This window comes from Triticum aestivum, chromosome 7B (genome assembly GCF_018294505.1).
Source record: "Triticum aestivum cultivar Chinese Spring chromosome 7B, IWGSC CS RefSeq v2.1, whole genome shotgun sequence".
Taxonomy (NCBI): domain Eukaryota; kingdom Viridiplantae; phylum Streptophyta; class Magnoliopsida; order Poales; family Poaceae; genus Triticum; species Triticum aestivum.
In genome coordinates, this window is record NC_057813.1 from 14920690 (window position 1) to 14945638 (window position 24949).

Consider the following 24949-nt stretch of genomic DNA (forward strand, 5'->3'; position numbering starts at 1 on the left):
ATACAGCCGGAGGCGGAGGCCAACCGATGCTTCCTCTGCTAGGAGGATGCGGAAATCGACTAGATGTTTGCCGAGCTGGATGACAGCAATGAGCCAGAGGTGCCGCAGGCGGCCATCCACCAGGAGGAGCCGAGGAGGCAGGGCCGTAAGTGCCGACACGTAGATCATTGACATCTCCGACGACGAGTAGTGTAGGCTAACTTAGGTTATCTACATTTTTATTTTGCATGTTTTGTGTGGATTTGAGGTAGCTTGATGCAGCGAAGGTGTCCACGGACATACAGGGGTCGGATTTGCCAAGTCCTGTTGCATCTCTTGTAATTGGGTTGAACCCTAAGCAATCGTATTCCGGCTGGCCCTATTATCCAGGATCAGATCTACTCCCTCCGTCCCAAAATATAAGAACGTTTTTTACACTAGCATAATGTCAAAAACGTTCTTATATTTTGGGACAGAGGGAGTAGCTCGGTTCGACTGTTTCTTCCTCCCCAAACCCCTAATTTTCTCTGCTAGTGTTGATTTCAGACAATTCACCAAGTCTGAACCTGAGAAAACCAGACTACGGTAATGGAGCAAAGAATATGTCATTATGCAATTTCCTCCACTCCAGAACATGCCAGCAGTAATCGTATTCAAACCAGCCGAGCCAAAATGTAAGCACAAAATAAAAATTGACATATTCAGAGCATTGGCAATTTCTTTCCACGCCACCTGTTCCACGTGACAACTAAAAAATAGAGGTTGGCAGGATCCTTTCTCAGAACACAAGAAGGAAGATTCCTCATCCATGTGATGTCTTTCTATCATGGTGGTTTCGCACAATTAACTCGTAACAGCCCAATCCATGTGAGCAAATACGGAAACTGCAATATGAATAAGCAGTTCTTGACGACAAAAGAAAACTGCTTTCCATTTTGGAGAAATACATCAACAACTGAAACCAATCGCATCTATTTACATTGCATAGTCTGAAACCTCATTTATAAAGTCGATGCATTCAGCATAAACCTGCCAAGCTACAGCAAGTGATGCAGAGGTGAATGCATTACCTACTCGACAAAAGACTCGCCATAACAATGTCGTATCGCGGGCAAACATAACAGAATTGAAGTCCCTCCGGTTTAGCCTTCTACTATATTATCTGGTTAGTGGATCAAGGAAATCTTCAGGCAGTTCACTTTCAGCATGTATTGCACAGAGTTTCTGGTAGCAATAGAGAGCAAAAGTAATTTCCAAGTAGATGAATTCCTCTTGAGGTAGCATAGCTTACTGTGTATCTTATCACTTTTTTCTCAAAGCTTATTTATCTTTATCTCTTGGAAAGCTGCAGCAAGTAAGCAATCAAAATTGACAGTCTCTAAATATTTCCATTCGATGTGTATGACCAGTACTCGTTGACCAGTTTGCGGAAGAGGGATCCTTCAGTTTCCATGAGCTTTGTAGGTTTGTCATACTCCACTACTTTCCCTGTAAGTGTTCATATATAGCTCATTAGTATGGGAAGGATCCACAATGCATTTGGTTTCAAGTATAATTCAAATATTCCATATTGATTGGTTCTGCTCAATAAGACAACGAGTCCTATAAGCAGGTTGCTATATTTCTTATAAGTTGCCGGTAAGAGAAACATACCATCGCTCATTGCAAGTACCATATCGCAGTCCATAACTGTTGGTATACGGTGTGCAACTGTAATAACGGTGCAGTATTTGAATTCTGTCCGGATCGTTTTCTGAAGGACAGCATCTGTTGCATTGTCTATAGAGGCTGTCGCTTCATCAAGAACTAAGATGCGGCATCTTCTCAAAAGTGCACGTCCCAGACAAAAGAGCTGCCTTTGACCCATACTCCAGTTCGACCCGTCTTCCACAACTATTAATACAAGATCTTGATCAGTACTATGAATGAAATAGTTCCAAACATCATGCTAGCAAAAAGATGAGAGCCATTAAGGGTCCGATTCATGGTTGGAGATTAATCCGTTGGTGGGTTCGAAGTACTTGGGCCTGCACCCTCCTTTATTGGTGGAGAATACGCCTAGGACTAATAACAGTTTGACATATTTAGTACTGTCACAGCTATTCAGTTTCTGAAATAATTAGAGCAGAGTTTCTGTTTGCCCAAGTTATTAGTTTCAAAAAATGAACTCCAGAAAATAAACTATAGATGGAAGTGAAGTTTCCTACCATGTGAATCCAATCCCTGTTCCTTCTCCTGGACAGCTTCAAGAAGTTGACATTTGTCAAGAACCTGCAGCATAATAATAAATGAAGCAACCACTTCAGTATATTCATTTTGAGAAAGGGGGCTGAGTTGTTCAACCAATGTGTTTTGAGTCCTCAACTCGAATTTGGGTGCTTATCATAAAAAAAAGTCTGAACTGATGGAGAAGGTTGGGAAATTCAAATATACTTCAACACTTATTTCTTTGATCAACAAAAAATTATCTAGTCCCTCCAATCCACTTTATTATGAGAAATGCAACTTGTCTTTTGAGATTCCTCTAATTCACTTTATCCGCCCATTTTGATAATGTGCTGAACTTTCTATAATCTTGGGTATATATCAAAGTAACTGAGCTGAACTACCACAGTACTACTAGGACCGCCTCATGATTATTAAACAATAAATATACATCAGGTTCTTTCAGTGTGATACCTTTTCATCATTATCTTATCAGATCATTGGGCAAGAGAGAAAAAGCAACATAGACGTATACATATTACCTCCCATATTTGTTGATCTGAGAATTGCCCAAGAGGATCTAGATTGTATCTTACTGTACCCTGAAAAAGTGTTGGATCTTGTGGAATGATACCCAAACGCGAACGCAGGTCATGCAAGCCTATTGTACTGATGTCGACAGAGTCTATAATTATTTTCCCTTCGGCGGGTTCAACAAGACGAAACAATGCACCAATTAATGTTGTCTTGCCACTTCCTGTTCGACCAACTATACCAATCTTATTTCCAGCTTCAAACCTGCAAGTGATTCCATGTAGTACAAGGGGAGCATCTTCCCTATACCTGATCTGTCAGATGAAAATCAATCGCATAAATTTGTTAGAAGTGTTAATAGGATTTTACCTTGTAAGGTGGACATATAAATATATCTGATTACCTTCAAATCTCTAAGCTCCACATTACCATCTTGGGGCCAATCTGGTGATGGTCGATTTTCCTCAACAACTTCTGCTGCTTCACTTTGTATGTCCATGTACTGGTTCACCCGTTCCACCGAGATTATTTGATTCGCCAGGTTGCATTGGTTTTGAATAGAGAAAACAAATGACATATTTAGGGAAAGACCATAGGACAATGCCATTCCCACAAAACCTGTGCAAGTACGAAAAGCAAGGATTAACTCTACTGTTTGTAATGTTGATATTCATAAACTGTGTAATATCAGATAATTTATTTAGTTGCTCCGGCAGATAAGCATTAGGACTAAAACTGTATTTTCATAGAAGATACAAACCTATCCATAAAATCATCAGAACAAGTGGTAGCTTGAGAATGTTATGGTGTTTTTATAAGGCTTTCGCCCCGCTTTATATATAAAGCAATACGACCAAACCAATACAAAGTGGTGAAGGAACCCTCTTACAAAGCAGATTAAAGATAAACATCATATTCACCATACAAAGTGGTGTTTTTATACTCACCATATTCTGCCAGGTAAAGTGCAGCAAATATAATTTTCATGCAACAATAACATTACTACCTTAATTAGTAATCAGGACATCCTAGAAAGGATTCGGTCAAACGATTATAATTTTGATTACTATTGTGAAAAAGATCTGGACTAGCAGGGTCAAAATACTAACATCAGATTTTTCATCGATATTATTTTCGCAATATAACTCTCTTCTAGTTTTATACAAATATATATACAAAAAGTATCAGTGAAATAAGTTTGTTGGAGACCCATGTCCTCTCTAAAATGTCATCTATTTACGACTGGATGGAGTATCAAGTATGTTCTCATAACAAAAGCTTCTCAAAACAAACAGAAGGCGGTAAAAATGTATCTACATTTACATGGCAATGCATCTAACATTTATTGCAAATTAGATGCAACCACCGATGGCCATAAAACAGGCTGACTAATCAACTTTGTCCAAATATTTGAAGCAACATGACGTTCATATAATTGCTTACCAGGGCTAAACGTTCCTTGAGGAAGAAGGGCCATGACAAAGGCAGAAAAGGAAAGAACTGCGGCACTCATTATCTCCAGACGTTGAATTAACCATTCAGTTGATGCAAAATTATAGAAATATGGGCTGGCATTCTTGTCAACAAGGTCCAAATTTTTAGCGAAGAAACGATCTTCTTCCTCAAAGGCCCTTATGGTTATAGCCCCTGCAATCGATTCACCTAAGTGATTCGCTAGAGCGGACTTGGTGGTACCATTGATCCGCATCAGTTCCTTGGCCGAGGCTAGATAGTACCTCTGCATGACCAAACATAATAGTTTTCAATTAATGAGAACTTTGAATGCAAACTACAGGCTCATTCACTCGGACAAAAACTTTAGCAGAGAACATCAATTGGTGAATGAAATCAAATAATCATAGACATATGCTTAACAATAAAGAAACAAAGTCATACCAATTACCTGCAGCCTAATTGCCAAAACTATCATTGGCACAGATACAAACAGAACTTGCCATGTAACAACAGCCAGTACCCCTAGATTGCTATATGCATTTAAGCTGGCACCAAGGCTAAACACAAAAGCAAATGGAACATCAAGGTCAACGATACTCAAATCTGAAGAGACCTGCATTAGAAGAAAAAAGGAGCGAGTTAATCTATCATGAGAACATTTTCTGGGTATAAAACGTAACTGAAACTTGTTGTATTTGCCATTGGTTTAAGAATTTTTACCCGGCTAAGAACCCTTCCAAGAGGAGTAGAATCAAAAAAGGACATTGGTGCACGGAATAATGAATTGAGTAGCTGGGAAAATAAGGATCGTGATGTCTGGATCCCAAGAACAACGACTGCCAAAGATCTTGATAGCAAGAAGAACACTGTGCAAACTCCGATAATAATGTACACAGAAATTAACTTCAGCGTACTAACATGAGGATTTTGGACATTAGCAGCCATCCATGAATTCTGTGATATTTGCCCAGCTACGAAAATTATGTGAGAAATAATACAAAAAGAGAAATACAGGAGGCCTTTGTTCTGGCACAGGTAAAGCATATAAGGCTTAACACCTGCATCCCCTGTTTCTCTTTCCTCTTTCTTGATCAGTTGATCTGCCGGTGATGGCTTCACAGATTCTGTATGAATACCATCTGTCTCCTTTACTGATACTTCCTTAGATCTTCGAGTGGTTATATTGTTACTAACATCGGAAACACCAATTGTATCTTTATGGGCATTTACAAGGTCTTTAAATTCTTCACAATCTGCCAATAGATCTTGATAAGGTGCAGACCGAATAACCTCTCCATCTGACATTAACTGCCAAAAATCATCATTAGTTTTAGATGACATCAATATATTAAAAAAAGCTAATTAAAGATAAATATAAATCAGACACAAATATCATCATATGGTGATTTTTCCGAAGTGAAGAAAGGTACCAAAATGGAGTCAAATACGGGTAGGAAATCCACTTGGTGCGTCACCAAGAGAACAGTCTTGTCCGATAGAGCGCTCATGACATATTCCTGTTACAAAGAGCTTTGTAAAACAGTTCATGATCAAATAGTAATACGATCTGCATCTGCTGATATGATCCTTACATTGAATAGACTTGTGGCTGTATGGGCATCAACAGCACTGAAAGGATCATCAAGAAGATAGATGTCTGCATTTTGGTATAGTGCACGAGCAAGCTGGACGCGCTGCTTCTGACCACCACTAAGGTTTACTCCTCTCTCCCCAATTTGAGTACAATCTCCATATGGCAACATTTCAAGGTCCTTGACCAACGAGCACCTCGCCAGTGTGTTGTGGTATCTTTCCCTGTCCATCGACGATCCAAAGAGAATATTGTCTTGCACGGTTCCTGTTTGGATCCATGCATTCTGAGAAATATATGCTATTTTCCCACAGACTTGGATCTGAAATGTTTATGCAAAGTTTAAGAGTTTGATATTAATCTGTATGAAGAAAAGTAACATCATATTTCCAAATTTTGTCTTTTTCTAGAAAGTGCAAAAGCTTTGTGTCCCAATGTGTTGAAAAGGCATGAACAATGCTATTTACACGCCCAAGCAGGCAGGAACAGAACAAGAAACAGAGCAAGGAAAGGAAAAGGGGAAAAGGGGGGGGGGGGGGGGGGGGGGGTATCAGTGGACATCCCAGAAGAACAATTTCACCTTCCTGGGCGCCCAGGACTTCCATGTGAACTTCCAGGAGCTGCAGCTGACAGAGCCATGGAAGGTCGCCTTGTAGCACGACCCCGCAGAGTAAACTCCGGATTCTGTCCAGCGCCAACATTCATAACGACTTTACAAACTGAACATGATGCTGTTGTCAACAGGCTATGTTTCTTTTAAACATGTCTAAATGTCTACATTCTGAATATGGCAGCTATCTTCACAAACACCGGCGGAGCTATGTACAACTCGGGGGGGGGGGGGGGGGGGGCGCACCTTGTGCCAAACCGTGAAGAAAAAATCTGGTGGATGACTTAGATGAGATCTTTTTTAGCATTTTGCCTCCCCAAACATTTATGTTTTGGCCTTAGCCCCCCCAGCAGTTTCTACGTACCTCCGCCACTGCTTATAAGGCTCGGAGCTGGTCCCAGTTCATTCACCCTAAGCTGTCAAGAAATTAATTGCGACAACTATCGTACATTCTATATAGTACACATATGTATCACGATTGATGTATATTTGAGATATTTCTAATGTATATTTTGAGATTTTTTTCAGTTGAAAAACTAAAAGTTACGACGAACCAAGTGTTTAAACAAATCATGCAATAAAAATAAAATTCTTAATGCACCAGCGATTAATGTCCATAGCAGCGCACAAGTATTAGCTAGTTTCATTAAAAGATAAAGTTAGTAAAAACATACCGTGCCTTCAGTCTTGGGGACCTCTCCGAGTACAGCAGCCAAAAGCGTGGACTTTCCTGATCCTACCTCTCCACAAATGGCAACCTTTTCTCCAACTTTGACTGCCAGATTTATATTCTTCAGAGTTGGTTTTGATGGATTCTCCTCCCATGAGAAACTGCACGAATTCATCGCTATAGGGTAATCAATGCCAACATAGTATTTCTTTCTAGCTTGCCCGTTTAGCTCAGGAGCATCAAGGAACTTCGATATCCGAGTGAACGCGACCTTAGCTTGTATCACGACGCCAATAACATCTGGTATTTGCCTGATTGGGTCTTGCACGAGACGCAGAGTTGCCACGAAGGTGAAGACATTGCTAGCATCAAGAGGAATTTTCAGAAGATAGCATGTTAGAAAGGTCGCTGCCGAAACCAGAACAGGTGATGACCAGAACAGGAAACTGTTGTATGCCCTCCTAAGCTGGAATGCTGTCAACCACTTGTACTCAACCTCTCTCAACCCCTCAATGACCTTCTTGAAGTGAGCTTCCCATGCATAAAGTTTCAAGACCTTCATATGAACTAATGACTCGGTCATGGCCTTCAATCTCACATCTTGTGCTTCCATAAGCTTACTCTGGTATTTGTGTTGCAGTTTGGCCAATGGCGCGTTGCAAAGCACTGTGATGATGATTACAACTAATGATGAAAGCATTGCAGCGCCGACCGCATTGTATAGAATTGCCAGAGCAATGCAAAGTTGAACACTTGTTGTCCATGTTTGATGGAACCAGTACGGAAATTCCCCAATCCGGTAGGCATCGACAGTCACATAGTTCATAATTTCTCCAGAAGAGTGCTTCATTTTTGCTGCATTTGATAGCTTCTGCTGTTTCTTATAAATAGCTGCTGACAGAAATGACCTCACCTGCAATCCTAATCTCCGAGTGCGAAAATACCACTGTCTCTGTGACAACGATTCACAGAATTTGCAGACGAACATTACCGCAGCAAGCACAAAGCCTTCGTATTTAAAGGACCCTTTCCCAAGTGATACATTGATGAATGCCTTGAGAAGCACTGGGCCAGTAGACAAGGTGAGAACTTTAAGCAAAGCACAGAAACCTGAGACCAAGATGGCACGCTTGTGACAAGAAACAATAGTCCAGAAGAATGATGGTGTGGCGTGCGATGGCGACTGCTTTTCGCGGTTCAGCTTCTCCATGAACATCAAGTACTGGTTCTGTGCTCGATCTGTGGCGCCTAAAAGCGGCATGTCTTTGTCCTCAAGGGGCTTCTCATAGCCCATCTTCATCAGAGGATTCAACCACCAAAACGACATCCTGCTGAAAAAACCAGCTTTAGCAAAGGGGGTTACCTGACTGTCAGAATCAGCTACCTCACTGTCTGCCTCCGTGTTCAGGGGCTTGTATAAACCATTGCCACTTCCTCCGTGACCCTCTTCATCATGGCTGTGCCGAATGCCATAAATAAGCATGAGAACTGCACCTGGTAGGGACAAAACATCTAAACAGGCCTTAACAGTCAGCGCCTTCTCTGCAACAATATCAACGACTGAAGAAGAACAGATGAATGCTGCATAGAGGACCAGCAAGACCGGCGAAAATCGGACAAATGCCGCTCCAAGAAACCGAGGCCTGATGCTGAAAGCAAAGCTGGTGAGGACCAGATTCAGTCCCTGACATACTGTCACAAGCCACCAATGTGGAAGGTAAGCAGAACCATCCTGATTGAAGCCACTCCCCAGCATCCACAATCCAAGCCCAAGATAAACCAAACCCAAGGTGCCACTGAACACCACAGCAGATAGGTGCAGCGGTGAGCTGAGCGTGACGAGCTGCCGCGCAGACGCTCTGCTCTTGGGAATTTTCACAAGCAGCTGGAGCGCGAGCACCAACACGAGCAGCGCGGCGATGCCGGTTGCCACTAGATGATTCAGGCAGGTGGAGGCGTCGAGTATCTCCTTGAACGCACATGAGGCCACATCTTGGTCGGAGCATATTGGGCTCCCACACAAGCTCATCACCCAAGAAGAACCTGAAGTACAGGTACAGAGCACCAGAGTGAGACGAGATTTCAGTTTTGGTAACCGCCCAATCTGAAAAATTATTTAGCCATGTACTACAGTACTAGAGCGAGGTGAGATGTCCAGATCTCAGTTTTGGCAACCCCCCGACATTAGTGGTTGATGGTTAGCAAGGTAGCACCAATTATTCAGCTATGTGCACAGACTGAAAAACAGAATTTTAAAAAGAGGGGGTTGGGGAGGCGAATTACCTGTGAGGGAACCCATCTGCGCGATGGATCTCTACTGCTGTACCGCAGCACTTCCTTGTGGATCAGATCAGCTGTGTTGTTTGCAGCCCTGCAGCGACCAGCACATGGTCAAAGGAAGAAAGCAGTGAGGACAAAGAGCAGATACTGTTTTTAATGGAGATACGGACAAGGAACAAAATCTCCTGAAAAACGCTCGTGCTGGAGCGAGATCAGAGAGCTCAGATTCCACGAAAAAACAATCCATGGGAACAGAGGAGCTTCCTGGCTCTCACGGCACAGAGATCACAGCGGCAGCAGCGATCATGGAGCGCCTCGCCGTTCGCAGTCAATCGAGAAGAAGAAGAAGAAGAAGAAGAAGAAGAAGAAGAAGAAGAGGAGGAGGAGGAGGAGTAGGTACAACTGTGAAGAAGAGGAGTAGGTACAACTGTGACTTGGAGAAAAAGAAAATCGACAAGAGCCACAAATCGCGGCCCTGCGATGAATCCGCGGGGAACCTGGGCGGAAATCTCGGGCAATGCTCGACCGCCGGCCGCGGCGCAGAGGAGAAGGCGGCGATCATCGGAGAAACAGGGGAGAAGACCAAACCCCACCCCCCTTCCGCATTGACGACCCGACCCCTATGCAGCCCCAGAGCCCACGCCCAGAACAGGAACCCCGGACACTGGTTCCAAGATCAAATATAAAAAGGAAATCCCCCTTTTCCCCTGGATCAAGCACGATTCCCGAGAACGAGAAGGCCCTTCTAGTGTAAGCGATGATGGCAGTGTTGACCTCTGTAGCCGCCGCCGACGCCGCCGCTGCTGGGGGTCGAGACTCCGTCGCCGGCCGCTCTTCTTCGGCGCGAGCTTGTCAGTGTGTTGACGAACGGGAGCCGACCAACGGACCGTCCGTCCCAATAGCTGCTGCAGAGCTCGGCGCCGCGAGCGAGCTGCTTATTTACGTCGGGTGGGGGCGGCACGAGGCGTGCGCTGCGGGCGCGCACGTGACGGGGCCGGTGAGTTTGAGGTGAGCCGACGACGTGCCCCGCATCGCTTCTCCTCCTGCCTTTGGTCACCGCGGTGGGGATGGATGGCCCGAAATAACTGCGGCCGAGCGAGCGAGCGTCGGTCGTGGTCTCACGACGTGTCGTCGCACGGCCAGGGGCAGGATAAAAAACGATCGGACGCCTGGCTCTCGCGCGCGAGTCCGTCGTTGTGCTATCGTCCACGGCGTGGCGAAGCCACCGTACCCGTACGTCTGGAGCGAGCATGCCAAGCCAGACTTCGTTCTTGTCCATCGTCCGAGACCGTCGAGGTCCACCAGTATACTCCCTCCGTCCGGAAATACTCGTCGGAGGAATGGATGTATCTAGATGTATTTTAGTTCTAGATACATTCATTTTTATACATTTCTCTGATAAGTATTTTCGGACGGAGGGAGTACAATTTACTTTCTTATCCGTGTATATTTGGCTCTACGATCTTTCCATGTGACGGGCGCGCCTGGACAGGCGTGTCCCATCCATATCCGCCGTATATATGACCGGATATAAGGGGTGCCATTCAGCCTAGATGTTTAAGGCGCCCGTCTGGCTTAGATTTTCGTGACCACGCGAACCACCCGGGCGTTTGAGGCCAGTTTACGGCGCCCGGCTGTACACGCTCTAATGGACTTTAAAGTAGGATATAATATTTCTCTTTCACCATAGGGTAATCAAAACCAATAACATACTACACATGGTCTTCTTAATTTCTACATGCACTTAGCTCATTGAGGGTTGTGCAATTAAAGAGGACAGAGATCAGAACCTAGGATCTTCTTTCTTTTCCAAAAAGCTAGGGTTTCTCTTACCTCCCGCCGGCGCCGTCGCTAGTCCGCCCCATCTCCGGTGGCCTTAGGGCCATGGAGACAGAGTGGATTTCAGTCCTTGCCGGTGGGTGTCGGTGTCAAAACCGGCAGATCTCGGGTAGGGGGTCCCAAGCTGTGTGTCTTAGGACCAATGATAACATGAACACGGGATTTTACCCAGCTTTGGGCTCTTTTGATGAGATAATACCCTACATGCTGCTTGATTGACTTTAATGAGTATAGGGGTTATAAGGGTTGATCTACCTCGAGATCATATGTTGTGGTCTAAACCCTAGAGGTATGATGAGTAATGTCATAATGATCTATCGACTAGCCTGGCCCTGGATTATATAATGCACCAGAGGCCTAGGATAATAAGAGTCCTAGCCGAATACGCCGGTGGGGGAGGAGTCCTTGTCTTGATCACCAAGTCTTGTGGAATCTTCCTTGTATGCGGCAGCTATCCGAACTGGCCCATGAGTATACGGTCATGGGGGTCCTCGGTCCAATCCAACTGATCGGGAGACGACGTGGTGAGTACCCCCTGGTCCAATACACTGTCAGTAGCCCCCTGAACCGGTCTTCAAGTTGGGGACGCTCCTCGATTCTTCCGAACTGTTCTTCATCTTCGGTCGTCGGTCTTGAAAACTGGTTCAACAAATCTTCTCATCTTGGATCTTGAGGATCGCCGAAGTGCATCCGAAGAGTTTACACGTCGGGTATCCGAGGAGCCCCTTTAAGTTTCCGGCCTTTATCAATGCCTTATTATTTTTATGCCACACCTCGGGTTTAAAGTTGTCCCCGGGCGGCAGTGTCCTCTTGCGTCTGAACTCCAACGCCGGACTGTATTCGAGGTATCTTTTGCAGCCGAGCACCATCACCGGACCGCTTCCGAGCTCCAACGCCGGACTGTGTCCAAGCTCCAACGCCGGACAGTATCCGAGCTCCAACGCCGGACTATATCCAAGCTTCAACGCCGGACTGTATCCGAGGTGTCATAGATCACCTTGGTTCTAAAAAGTTGCAGGAGTTTAGCCGTGCTTAATGCTGGAAATGCCCTCTATGGAGCCAGCCACTGACGCCCGAGCTTTATGTCGGACTTCTTCCAAGGTAGTGCACCACCTCGACCGCGGGTTGATTTTTGGTGAATATTTTTAATTGGTGCAATTTACTTACTGACGAGATATGTAGCTAGTAGCTCTCAAGGTGTGTGTGTCTACCTAAAATTCCGAGATGCACTTTAGAGGAGATAGTGATCGGCGGATGGACCCTTGAGAAAGGGTTTTGAGAAGTCGTCGTAATATACTAGCTTGATGCCGGATAGGTCCATAAGGTATCTATTGTTGTCCGAAGACGCGTTTGAGCATAGTTTGGTCAAGCCGAACCCTAAGCACTTTTAATTTTCTGTATTGAATAGGCAATGCAGTAGCCCCTGAGGCACTGGTCGGGTGGCAACACCAGATCAGGGGATCGATGTGCCCCTTTAATATTTGTAAATAATAAGCTCGAAGCCCAGTAGCCCCCGAGCCTTAATGCGGGCACGGGTGGCCGAATTAAGGATCGATATCCATAGTAAAATCACAAATTATGTGTAATGATTCTATGTATCCAAGTACTTTATATCATTAATGCTCGGATCCACATTGTACAAAACTTTGTTGGCCGATCATCAGCTTCAACCTCTTCGGCCAGTAGCCGGAGAGTGTATTCCTACTTTATAAAGCCGTTATAAGGGCAAAGATTTATGGAAAACAAGGCAATCCGTCCATACGGTTTTATAAACAAAGGTACAGGGAGAGATATGTTATATTACATAATGTAAGAAATATCTTCCAAGGAAAATAGTCCCGCTATCGGTTCCTTTCTTTGGGTCATGATGCTTATCATGATCATGAAACCTCACCTCCGGACAATGTGGGAGGAAAATATTGAGGATTTAGTTCGGAGAAAGTTCCCAAACTCTATGTTATTAATGAACCAAAATTTTCACTTCCGTCGTTGCCGACCAAAGTGATCCTTTAAGATTGCTAGCCTTCGGCTTCACCCAGTCTAAGGTACTTACTCGGATGACCCGGTAGTAACAATCACAGAGGTGCTCACTTTACCACCTAGCCGAACAATCGAGAACGTAGGGGTAAGCACAAGAGCCAGGCAACCCAGCTTAGCCAAAATCTTAAGTCAAATTGATGCATATTTATGGCTTTATAACAATGATTACAGAAGGCAGCCCTTGTATATTAAATACAAATGCCGATGATATGTTTATTTTGACTCTGTTACGACCGTTCATCAGTTGAAAGTGGCCCATCGTCGGCTTCTACCCTACGCAGGGTATTTCTGCAATAACAAGACAAACCTTAGCCGACGTCTCGGTGCCAAAGGCGGTTGTGTTAGCGGAAACGAGGCAATCAGATATGCGGGCTTTATAACTTTCACTTAGTCATGGGAACTTTAAACTGGGGAAGCTAGCTATGAGCCACCGGTTAGTGTTCGGCGACAGCCGAGGTCAAGCCGTAAACACTTCAGCCAATATTATGAATGACCCGTCTTAACATAGTCATCGGATTGCTGACCAGTTTACGCTTATTGCGACAGTTAATTTTCGTCTTTCTCCACTGAGGTGCTTAACCATGTGAGCTGGAAGCACAATTGTAGTGGTTCTCCCTTTGCACATCTAGCCGAACAAAGCGGAACGTAGGAGGCAAGCACAGGAGCCGGGCAACCCAACTATTGACTGAAGACACAAATTGAAACCGATGCATATATAGCAATATCCGAGAATGTTTTTGCCGAGTCCCAAAAGGTGTCCGGCGTTGCACTGCGATACTTATGCTGGAAGCACACAAATAGTTTAAAAGTGCCATAAGCTTGGAAAACCAAAAAATGACAGTAAAAACTTGACGTCCGAACAAGATCAAGTGTTCGGTGCCAATCCGAAAACTGGAAAAAATGTGTGCTTCTGTCGTGCTTTAACATGATGCATCTGATCTCAAGACTTCATGCGGGTCAGCCCTTTGCAACGACCAAGAAGAAAACACATTACTATAAAACAGCTCATATAAATTTTAAGAGCCCCCAAGTGACTTGGGTAAAATAATTTTATGTATAATGATTACATATACCAAAGTACTTATATCATATTTGTGTTCACCCGAACTTTAAACGCGTCTTAACCGACCGTCGGTTTCTCCCTCTTCGGTCAAGGGCCGAAAAGTGTTATGTACTCCATCTGTCAAGAATATCGACGGTGTTTCCGATAACCAGGCAATCAGGCCATAAGGCTGTAACAGACAAAGCGCGCTCAGGGAACTTATGCTATATTACTAACAAAGTGTAAGAAGCATCTTCAAAGAAAACAGTACCTCCACCTATACCTTTCTTCAGTTGCTCATTGTTACTATGAGACTTGTGCAATAGATTTTTTGTACTCATGAGTTTCGTTGTGTGCTGACCATGATTGAAAACAATAAGAGCGCTAGTGATGGGGTCATGTACCTAGGGTAGGGTCATGGACCTGATCTAAGTACCTTGCCCAAGGACACCCTTAGAAGAGGTCGCCTTCCAGTCGACCAACAAGGGACTCACTCGACTGACTTGAAGGACTCGACCATGAAGACTCACTCGACCACCAGGAGGTCAAGAGGCACTCTGCACTGCAACGGCCTGTAATTAAGTAGGCTTTATGATAGTAAAGACACTTTATGTGGGGCGTTACCAGTAACGCCCCAGACTTAACTCACCTTAAACCCTCTCCTACGTGGGCTGGCTGGGGTCCTGGCGCACTCTATATAAGCCACCCCCCTCCATAGGTAGAGGGGTTCGGCACCTTGTAACTCATATACTCATAATCCACTCGACCGCCTCCGGGCTCCGAGACGTAGGGCTATTACTTCTTCCGAGAAGGGCCTGAACTCGTACATCCCTTGTGTTTACAACCTCTCCATAGCTAGGACCTTGCCTCTCCATACCTACCCCCCCACTCTACTGTCAGGCTTAGAACCACGACAGGTGGCGCCCACCGTGGGGCAGGTGTTTTAGCGATTTTGTGGATAAGTTGCGATTCTTCCGAGTACTTTCGTCATGGTGTCTGCTGGAGTTTTGGTCGAGGGTCAAGAGATCCGTCTCGGCACTCTCACCTTCATCGCCGACGACTCCGCGTGGCTCCAGGAGGCTCCACTCGACGTTGATGCGCTCCCCGTCCGCGGTGCGACGCATTTTCGCGCATGTGTCCGTGGCGTTCTGCTGCGGCAACCGTCGACCCCGTATCGGTCGGCTCCTCCATCGTCCACCCTCCCAGTCTCCCGCCAGCGCAAGCGCTCGGGCCGGACGAGGCTTCAGCGATGGGTGAGGCACGCGATGGCTCGCCAATCGGCCACCACCCAAGTTGCGGCAATCGAGCCCAACGAATCTCTCTACGGCTTGTTCGATCTGTCGACTGGCTCCGTAGAGACTGCATCCGAGTGCGGTAGCAGTGATCCAGCGGCGGAAATCTTGATGGTCGACGGGCCCCGCAGTCCCCCTGGCTTCGCCCGTGATGGTGGAGCAGGTGACGGAGGCGACCCCGCACGAGGCCACGAAGAGTACCAGCCCGAGCCACTCGACTCTCTGCAAAGAGAGGAACTTCGCCGCAGGAACGTGGATGCTCTGCGTACTCCCATCACAGGAGAAACCCCCGAGGCTCGTGCCTTGGAGGAGGCACGTCTGGCCAATTTGGCCGAACGAACTCGACTGGAGAATCTTCAGCCAGCACAAGACGAGCGCGCGCGGCAACGAGTTCCCGACACCAGTTGACGTCAACTCTTCCCGCCGACTCAGGTATATCGAACCCCAATCCAGAATTTAGCAGCTGCGACCCGTATAGCAGAGTCCATCCAGCCTTCGCAGTCGGAAGTTGGCAGAGGTTTGCTGCAGATCAGGGATCTGCTCCGGGCAGCAGGAGATCAGAATTCAGCCGTGTCTCAGTCGCGCAACAGAATTCACAGTCGATCCGTCACTGCGAATACGGTTCAGTCGGCTCACAGCCCCAGATCGCCTCCGCGGCGTGAAGGGCGCGAGAATCAGCGAGATCAATATGGCGACCGACTCGACCGAGATGATAGGCGTCGAGTGCCCAATTCCCCTCCGAGGGGTGGGTCTTACGCTCCTCGGCAGCAAGATAACAGGCGTCAGTTCAGTACAGGGCGAAGGGTTCCGGTCGACCCCAGAGAACCAGGCTTCGACGCGCGATCCATTATCATGCAAGGTTTGGTCGACCGGAACAGAGCCCATCGAGGCGGACTCGACAGAGATGCACCCACAAGCAGTCGAGTGCATGTTTCTGGTCCTGAATGTTTCAGCAGAGCTATCAGAGCCGCAGTTATCCCTCCCAATTTCAGGTTGGCAACAGGAGTTAGCAAGTTCACTGGTGAGTCTAAGCCTGAAACTTGGCTTGAAGATTACCGAGTGGCAGTTCAGATTGGTGGTGGGAACGACGAGGTGGCCATGAAGCATTTGCCCCTCATGCTGGAAGGTTCTGCCAGGGCATGGTTGACTCAATTACCTCCTAGCAGCATTTACACTTGGGAAGATCTGTCCCGAGTGTTCATCAGAACGTTTGAAGGAACTTGCAAGCGACCAGCTGGATTGACAGAGTTGCAAGTCTGCGTGCAGAAGGCTAATGAGACTCTCAGAGAGTATATTCAGAGGTGGATCACTTTGCACCACACTGTGGAGAATGTGTCCGATCATCAGGCAGTCTGCGCCTTCAAAGATGGCGTCAAGAACAGAGAACTGAGTTTGAAGTTTGGTCGAACCGGTGACATGACCTTGAGTCGGATGATGGAGATTGCTACCAAGTACGCCAACGGCGAAGAAGAAGACCGACTCTGAAGCGGCAAGCACAAGCCGAGTCAGTCGGAAAAAGGAAACACCAGTCGGAAACAGAAGCGGAAGGCTGAACCGGCAGCTCCTGGAGAGGCTCTGGCCGTGACTCAGGGAAAGTTTAAGGGGAAACCAAAAGGATCCTGGAACCCCAAGAAGGTAAAGGATAAAGAAGGGAACGACGTAATGGATATGCCATGTCACATCCACACGAAGAAAGACGAAGAGGGGAATATCATCTACCCGAAGCACACCACTCGCCAATGTCGACTCCTGATCCAGCAGTTTCAGGGAAAACAGTCTAAGGACAAGGAGAAGGAGTCGGACAAGGCTGAAGACAAGGAGGACAGTGAGGAAGGATATCCGCATATCAACTCCACTCTGATGATCTTTGCAGATGTGGAAAGCAGGAGTCGACTGAAAGTCATTAACCGAGAGGTGAACATGGTTGCCCCAGCAAAAGCAAATTATCTGAAATGGTCTCAAATACCCATCACATTCGACCAATCTGATCACCCGACTCATATTGCCACCCCTGGGAGGCAAGCTTTGGTGGTCGATCCAGTTGTCGAAGGCACTCGACTGACAAAGGTGCTGATGGATGGTGGAAGCGGGCTGAATTTGTTGTATGCAGACACACTGAAAGGAATGGGCATTCCGATGTCCCGACTGAGCACTAGTAACATGAGCTTTCATGGAGTTATACCAGGGAAGAAAGCCGAGTCACTCGGCCAAATAGCTTTGGACGTGGTGTTTGGTGATTCGAAACATTTTCGCAAAGAAAAGTTGACGTTTGAGGTCGTGGATTTTCAGAGTGCATATCATGCCATTTTGGGGAGACCAGCTTACGCACGGTTCATGGCTCGACCATGTTACGTGTACCTCAAATTGAAGATGCCCGGCCCCAAAGGAGTGATCACTGTCACCGGTGATCGGAAAAAGGCAGAAGAGTGCTTTCAGAAGGGCTCCAAGATTGCCGATTCCCAGGTGACAGCGGTCGAGTTCGAGGAATACAAGCAAAACGCAGATCCGAGTGACTTGCTGCGATCAAAGAAACCCGCCACAGAGTCTGCATTCCAGTCGTCCGGTGAGACGAAGCCTGTTCACATTCACCCGACCGACCCCGATGCAGCTCCGACCCGCATCTCCACAACACTCGACCCAAAATAGGAAGAAGCGCTCATCCAGTTCCTCCGTGAGAACTGGGACATTTTTGCATGGAAGCCCGCTGACATGCCAGGTGTTCCCAGGGGACTGGCTGAGCATCGCCTAAGAGTCGACTCATCTGCAAAACCAGTCAAAGAGCATCTTCGGCGGTCCGCCGTCCAGAAGAGAAAAGCCATTGGTGAAGAAGTGGCTCGACTGTTGGCGGCAGGATTTATCCGAGAGATATACCACTCCGAGTGGCTCGCTAATGTCGTCATGGTTCCTAAGAAGGACAAGTCGCTCCGAATGTGCATTGATTTCAAGCACATCAACCGGGCCTGCCCGAAAGATCATTTTCCTCTCCCTCGCATAGATCAAATTGTTGACTCGACCGCGGGATGCGAGAGGCTATCTTTTTTAGATGCCTACTCCGGGTACCACCAGATCCGTCTGTACGGACCCGACGAGGTAAAAACAGCTTTCATCACTCCATTCGGGTGCTTCTGCTATATCACCATGCCATTCGGCCTCAAGAATGCCGGAGCCACATTTATGCGAATGATTCAGAAGTGTCTACTCACTCAAATCAGTCGGAATGTGGAAGCATATATGGATGATATCGTTGTCAAGTCACGAAAAGGTTCCGACCTGCTCGCTGATCTCGCCGAAACATTTGCCAACCTCAGAAGATATGATATCAAGCTCAATCCATCAAAGTGCACATTTGGAGTTCCTGGTGGCAAGTTACTCGGTTTTCTCGTTTCCGAACGGGGAATCGACGCTAACCCAGAGAAGATTGGCACTATTCTCCGAATGAAACGCCCTGTGCGAGTGCACGATGTCCAGAAGCTTACTGGATGCTTGGCCGCATTAAGTCGATTCATCTCACGACTCGGTGAAAAGGCATTGCCTCTTTACCGACTGATGAAGAAGACAGACAAGTTCGAGTGGACTCCAGAAGCTGATGCAGCGTTTGCCGAGCTAAAAGCTCTGCTCTCCACCCAGCCGGTGCTTGCTGCTCCAATCAGCAAAGAGCCTCTGTTGCTCTATATCGCAGCCACAGGACAAGTCGTCAGTACTGTGCTTACGGTCGAGCGGGAAGAAGAAGGAAAAGCTCTCAAAGTTCAGCGCCCAGTGTATTATTTGTCTGAAGTCTTGACTCCATCCAAGCAGAGATATCCTCATTATCAGAAGCTTGTGTATGGAATATACATGACCACAAAGAAGGTTGCTCATTATTTTTCTGATCATTCCATCACAGTCGTCAGCGACGCTCCACTATCAGAGATTTGCACAACAGAGATGCAACTGGTCGAGTGGCCAAATGGGCGATTGAACTTCTTCCCCTTGATATCAAGTTTGAGGCAAAGAAAGCCATTAAGTCCCAGGCAATAGCAGATTTCCTCGCCGAGTGGATTGAACAACAGCAGCCGACTGAAGTTCACTCGGAGCATTGGACCATGTTCTTTGATGGCTCTAAGATGTTGAATGGTTCCGGTGCTGGGGTTGTCCTGGTTTCCCCCAGAGGAGATAAGCTCAGATATGTGCTCCAGATTCACTTTGATTCCTCCAACAATGAGGCAGAATATGAGGCCCTCTTATATGGGTTGCGCATGGCCATTTCACTCGGCGTCCGTCGCCTGATGGTCTATGGCGACTCGGATTTAGTGGTCAACCAGGTGATGAAAGAGTGGGACGTGAGAAGCCCAGCCATGACTGGATACTGCAGTGCAGTGAGGAAGCTGGAAAAGAAGTTCGAGGGGTTGGAGCTCCATCATATACCCCGACTGAAAAATCAAGCAGCTGATGATCTAGCAAAGATAGGTTCCAAGAGAGAAGCCATTCCGAGTGGTGTGTTCTTGGAGCATATACACACTCCGTCAGTCAAAGAAGATCCTTTCACCGAAGAAACTCCACAGCCCAAGAGTGCCACAGATCCGACTGAGTTGAAGTCCCAGCGGTGGTCGACTTGATCATGGAGGTTTTGGTGGTCATTCCCGACTGGACAGTTCCGTATGTCGCATATATCCTGAGAAAAGAGCTTCCGGAGGATGAGGAAGAGGCTCGACAGATCGTCCGTCGATCTAAGGCCTTTACCGTAATCAAAGGACAATTATACAGAGAAAGCGCGACTGGAGTTGGTCAGAAGTGCATAACACCAGAAGAAGGTCGACTCATCCTCAATGATATTCACTCGGGGACCTGTGGTCATCATGCGTCCTCTCGGACCATCGTGGCCAAAGCATACCGAGCCGGATTTTACTGGCCAAAGGCGAATGAGATGGCAAAAGAGATAGTGGATAAGTGCGAGGGATGTCAGTTCTACTCGAATATGTCGCACAAGCCTGCGTCGGCTCTGAAGACCATCCCACTCGTCTGGCCTTTCGCAGTATGGGGATTGGACATGGTCGGTCCTTTGAGAACAGGACGAAGTGGCTTCACGCATGTACTGGTGGCAGTCGACAAGTTCACCAAGTGGATCGAGGCTAAACCAATCAAGAACCTTGACACCGGTACTGCTGTTAGCTTCATCAGGGAACTAATATTCAGATATGGAGTCCCGCACAGCATCATTACGGATAATGGGTCGAACTTTGACTCGGAGGAATTCAGAGATTTCTGCAACTCCCAAGGCACACGGGTCGACTACGCTTCAGTCGCCCATCCGCAGTCGAATGGACAAGCAGAGCGAGCTAATGGACTGATTCTTAAGGGATTGAAGCCCCGACTGATGCGTGATCTCAAACACGCGGCTGGAGCTTGGGTCGACGAACTTCCCTCAGTGCTTTGGGGGCTGCGGACCACACCTAATCGGTCGACCGGAAGAACTCCATTCTTCTTGGTCTACGGAGCTGAAGCAGTCTTGCCGAGTGATCTTCTCCACAATGCTCCTCGAGTTGAAATCTACAACGAAGCAGAGGCTGAACAAGCGCGGCAGGACGCAGTCGACCTTTTAGAGGAAGAAAGGGAGATGGCTCTGATCCGGTCGACCATCTACCAACAAGATTTGCGTCGTTTCCACGCCAGAAATGTGAGAGGTCGAGCCTTCCAGGAAGGAGATTTAGTTCTCCGAGTGGATCAGCACAAACCACACAAGCTTGCTCCTTCTTGGGAAGGTCCCTTCATCGTCACCAAGGTTCTCCACAACGGGGCGTACCGTCTTTACAACGTCGAGCATAATATCGACGAGCCCCGAGCTTGGAACGCGGAGCTACTCCGCCCATTTTATACTTAAGTTTTATCACTCGGATGAGTTGCAATAAAGTACTTCTGTAGTTCATGGACCTCAAAACAATAGTGTCATAGTTCCTCCATAATTTCTGTCACTTTTTATTTCTGTCCAATAAAATTCCCCCTCAGTGGGTGACTTAGCTGCGAATCCGTTTCGTCTAAGTTTGTAAAAATCCTACCGAGTGGTGAGCCAGACTCCCACTCGGAGGCTTAGCTGCGAATCCGTTTCGCCTAAGTTATCAAAATCCTACCGAGTGGTAAGCCAGACTTTCACTCGGGGGCTTAGCTGCAGTCCAAGCACTCGCCTAAGTTATAAAAATCCTACCGAGTGAAGAGCAACCCTCTCACTCGGGGGCTTAGCTGCAGTCCAAGCACTCCCTAAGTTATCAAAATCCTACCGAGTGAAGAGCAACCCTCTCACTCGGGGGCTTAGCTGCAGTCCAAGCACTCGCCTAAGTTATAAAAATCCTACCGAGTGAAGAGCAACCCTCTCACTCGGGGGCTTAGCTGCAGTCCAAGCACTCGCCTAAGTTATAAAAATCCTACCGAGTGAAGAGCAACCCTCTCACTCGGAGGCTTAGCTGCAGTCCAAGCGCTCGCCTAAGTTATAAAAATCCTACCGAGTGAAGAGCAAACCTCTCACTCGGAGGCTTAGCTGCAGCCCAGCGCTCGCCTAAGTTATAAAAATCCTACTGAGTGAAGAGCAAACCTCTCACTCGGAGGCTTAGCTGCAGCCCAGTGCTAGCCTAAGTTATCAAAATCCTACCGAGTGAAGAGTAAACCTCTCACTCGGGGGCTTAGCTGCAGCCCAGTGCTCGCCTAAGTTACAGAAATCCTACCGAGTGAAGAGTAAACCTCTCACTCGGGGGCTTAGCTGCAGCCCAGTGCTCGCCTAAGTTACAGAAATCCTACCGAGTGGTAAACCGGGCTTCCACTCGGAGGCTTAGCCGCAGCCCAGTGCTCGCCTAAGTGGACTAAAGAATAAGTCGATTGCAGTAAAGGCGCCTTGCTTTGAACCTGCAAAAGACATTTCGAGCCAAAGGCAATCGTATTCAAGCACCAAATTCAAGTTTGAATCAATATCTAAAGGAACCGAAAGTGCTCAGGTGTTAAGCCTGTTAAGGTTTATCGGTTACAATTCCACTCGGCATACCGAGGCAAATTTAAAGCGCCGAGCCAGAAGAAATTTTTTACCCCTCCTGTGGAGGGCTGGAAGGTGCAACGAATTCATCAAGGTCAATTCCGTCGGCGATCCGAGTGGCAGCTGCAAGGAAAGTTTCCATAAAGGACCTGAAGTTGTGTTTCTTGGTGTTGGCCACCCGAAGGGCCGCCAGCTTCTCTTCTCGCGCGTCTTTACAGTGGACTCGGGCCAGACACAGAGCAACATCTGCACCACACCGAGCCGAGGACTTCTTCCATTCCTGCACTCGACCAGGGATCGTGTTCAAGCGGGCCATCAGCGACTCAAGGTCATTCTGAAGTGTCTCCTCAGGCCAGAGCGTCGAGTCGATGCGAGATGTGGCGGCCTTCAGCCTTGCGAGATAGTCCACGACAGCTGCAACACGAGACTCCAGTCGGAAAACATCCATGGCAACTTCGTCGTTCACCGGAGAATTGACGGGGTCGAGGTTTGGCTCCAGCCGGCTAGTTTCTTCTTCAAAGTTTTGACAAAATTCTGCAAGGATGATCACTAAGTCAAGGGGATGGTCGAATGGAAAAACCACAATTGGAAATGTTTGCCAAGCATAGAGGTTTACCTTCAAGCATAAGAAACAGCTTCTTGGCAAGACCACTCAGGAAGGCCTCCAGATCAGTTTTCTTCCCAGTCAATTTGCTGACTTGGTCGGTCAGGGCAGCTTTATCAGTTTTTAGTCGACTGACCTCCTTGTTGGCGATCCCAAGAGCAGCTTTCAGATTGGTATTGTCTTGTTCAAGCTTGGTGACTGAAGCTAACTTCTCGTCAGCAAGCTTGATCTTCTCAGCTAGTTCGAGGTCTTTCTTCTGTTGGGCCTCCCTTACCTTACCTGCAAGTTACAGCAAGATCAGATTTTGAAACAAGCAAGGGGAAAAGCAGTCGTCAGGGTCTCACCAAACATACCTTCGGTCTCCTCCTTTGCCTTCGTCAGCTTCTCCTGAACCAGCTTCAAGCTCAGCTCGAGTTGAGTGTGCTTGTTTTCCAGCTCAGAGTAGCGAGCCACAAGATCACAAGAGTTCTGCGAAGAACCAATCGACTAAATGTCAAATATAATTCACTTCCGAGTGAAAAAGGAAAAAACACACGTTTCTAAGACTACAGCCGAATACAAGCATTCGACCGTAGTCTCGGGGACTACACCCAGTGGGTGCACTCAGCGTGCCCCCACTAATCCTGTTGAAGACAAAGTCGACCAGTCGACCTCAAAAAAAAAGAGCGAGATGTATTCTTTAAGACTGTGATCAACTGCAAGCAGTCGACCACAGTCTCGGGGACTACACCCAGTGGGTGCACTTAGCGTGCCCCCACCGGTTTGTGAAATCCAGTCGACATAGTCGACTGACAGAAAGATTGACATCATAAAGCCTAAGGCCGACTGCCAGCAGTCGACCTTAGCCTTGGGGACTACACCCAGCGGGTGCACTCAGCGTGCCCCCGCTAACACGGAGTTTAATCGACACACCCAGTGGGTGACTACTGTAAATTCCAGAAAGGAAAAGTTCTTGGTAGCATATCCAACAGAACAAACGGTGGTCGACTGACCTGAACATTGCTTTGGAGGGTAGAACTGGCGTCATAAGCTGCCTGGCTCGCATCCTGGATGGTCTTCAACTGCTCCATCATGATTCCCGCCTGGCGTATGGCCTCCTTCGCCGCGCCAGCTTGGTCCTCTGGGACGTGGTGCATCGTGAAGAGGGAGGGCTGCTGAGCACTCGTCAATGGATCTGCGAAGGACACCGTGTGTCGAGTGGTGTTCTCTTCCTCCGCAATCAGAATCTCAGGCGCCGTCACATCCTGGGGCACCTTGCTGGCAGACGCTTTCCTACTCCTTCTGCGCTTCAGCGGTTCCTCATCCTCATCATCATCAGGGAGATTGATAACAGCGTTGGGTGGAGCTACGAAGAAGAATCAGGATCAGAGATCGCGAGTCAGTCGACTAAAAACGGCGTTAAGAATATAGTACCTGGTTGAAGTTGCTGCGTCCTCCATCTCATGGTCATCAGCCCGGGCTGAGGTTTCAGAAGTAGCAGCACTGCAACTCCAAAGAATCAGTCGACTAACTTCAGCGTCGACCAGAGACAAAGTTCACACAAAATAAGAAGACTTAAGCAGCACGATTACCCTGATATGGTGGGGATGGACACCTTCATCTTCGGCAGGAGCTTGATCGGCTTCGACGAGGCCGCCCTGGGCTGCTTCGGCACCTTTTCAGTCGGCACCGGAGAGGTGGTCCGAGGGCGCTTGGTCGACTGAGCAACAGTCGCAACCCCCTTGCCACGTTCAGTCGAAGGGTCGTGGACAAGCTTCGACCGCCTTTCTGAGCACGGTGGTACGACCTCCTCCTCCTCTTCTTCCTCATCTTCA

General features: G+C 47.4%; 1 protein-coding gene across 1 annotated transcript; it reads right to left on the bottom strand.

Moving 5' to 3' along the window:
• Positions 1–855: 855 nt before the first annotated feature.
• On the bottom strand, positions 856–10355 carry LOC123155642 (ABC transporter C family member 10). The gene is made up of 13 exons (XM_044573783.1): positions 10099–10355; positions 9328–9415; positions 7049–9087; positions 5766–6086; positions 5604–5690; positions 4894–5481; positions 4622–4786; positions 4162–4456; positions 3122–3336; positions 2727–3032; positions 2187–2250; positions 1633–1872; positions 856–1467 (listed from the first exon to the last, which is right to left on the bottom strand). The coding sequence occupies exons 2-13, from the start codon at positions 9341–9343 to the stop codon at positions 1358–1360; spliced, it is 4446 nt and encodes a 1481-aa protein (XP_044429718.1). The 5' UTR covers positions 9344–9415; positions 10099–10355; the 3' UTR covers positions 856–1357.
• Between the last annotated feature and the right edge of the window lie 14594 nt (positions 10356–24949).

Excerpts from the sequence above, each read along its gene's own strand:
- LOC123155642 (XM_044573783.1), bottom strand. Across the intron at positions 5,691-5,765 it reads CAGCCACAAGTCTATTCAAT|GAATATGTCATGAGCGCTCT; the intron begins GTAAGGATCATA and ends TCTTTGTAACAG. Across the intron at positions 3,337-4,161 it reads TCAAGGAACGTTTAGCCCTG|GTTTTGTGGGAATGGCATTG; the intron begins GTAAGCAATTAT and ends GTACTTGCACAG.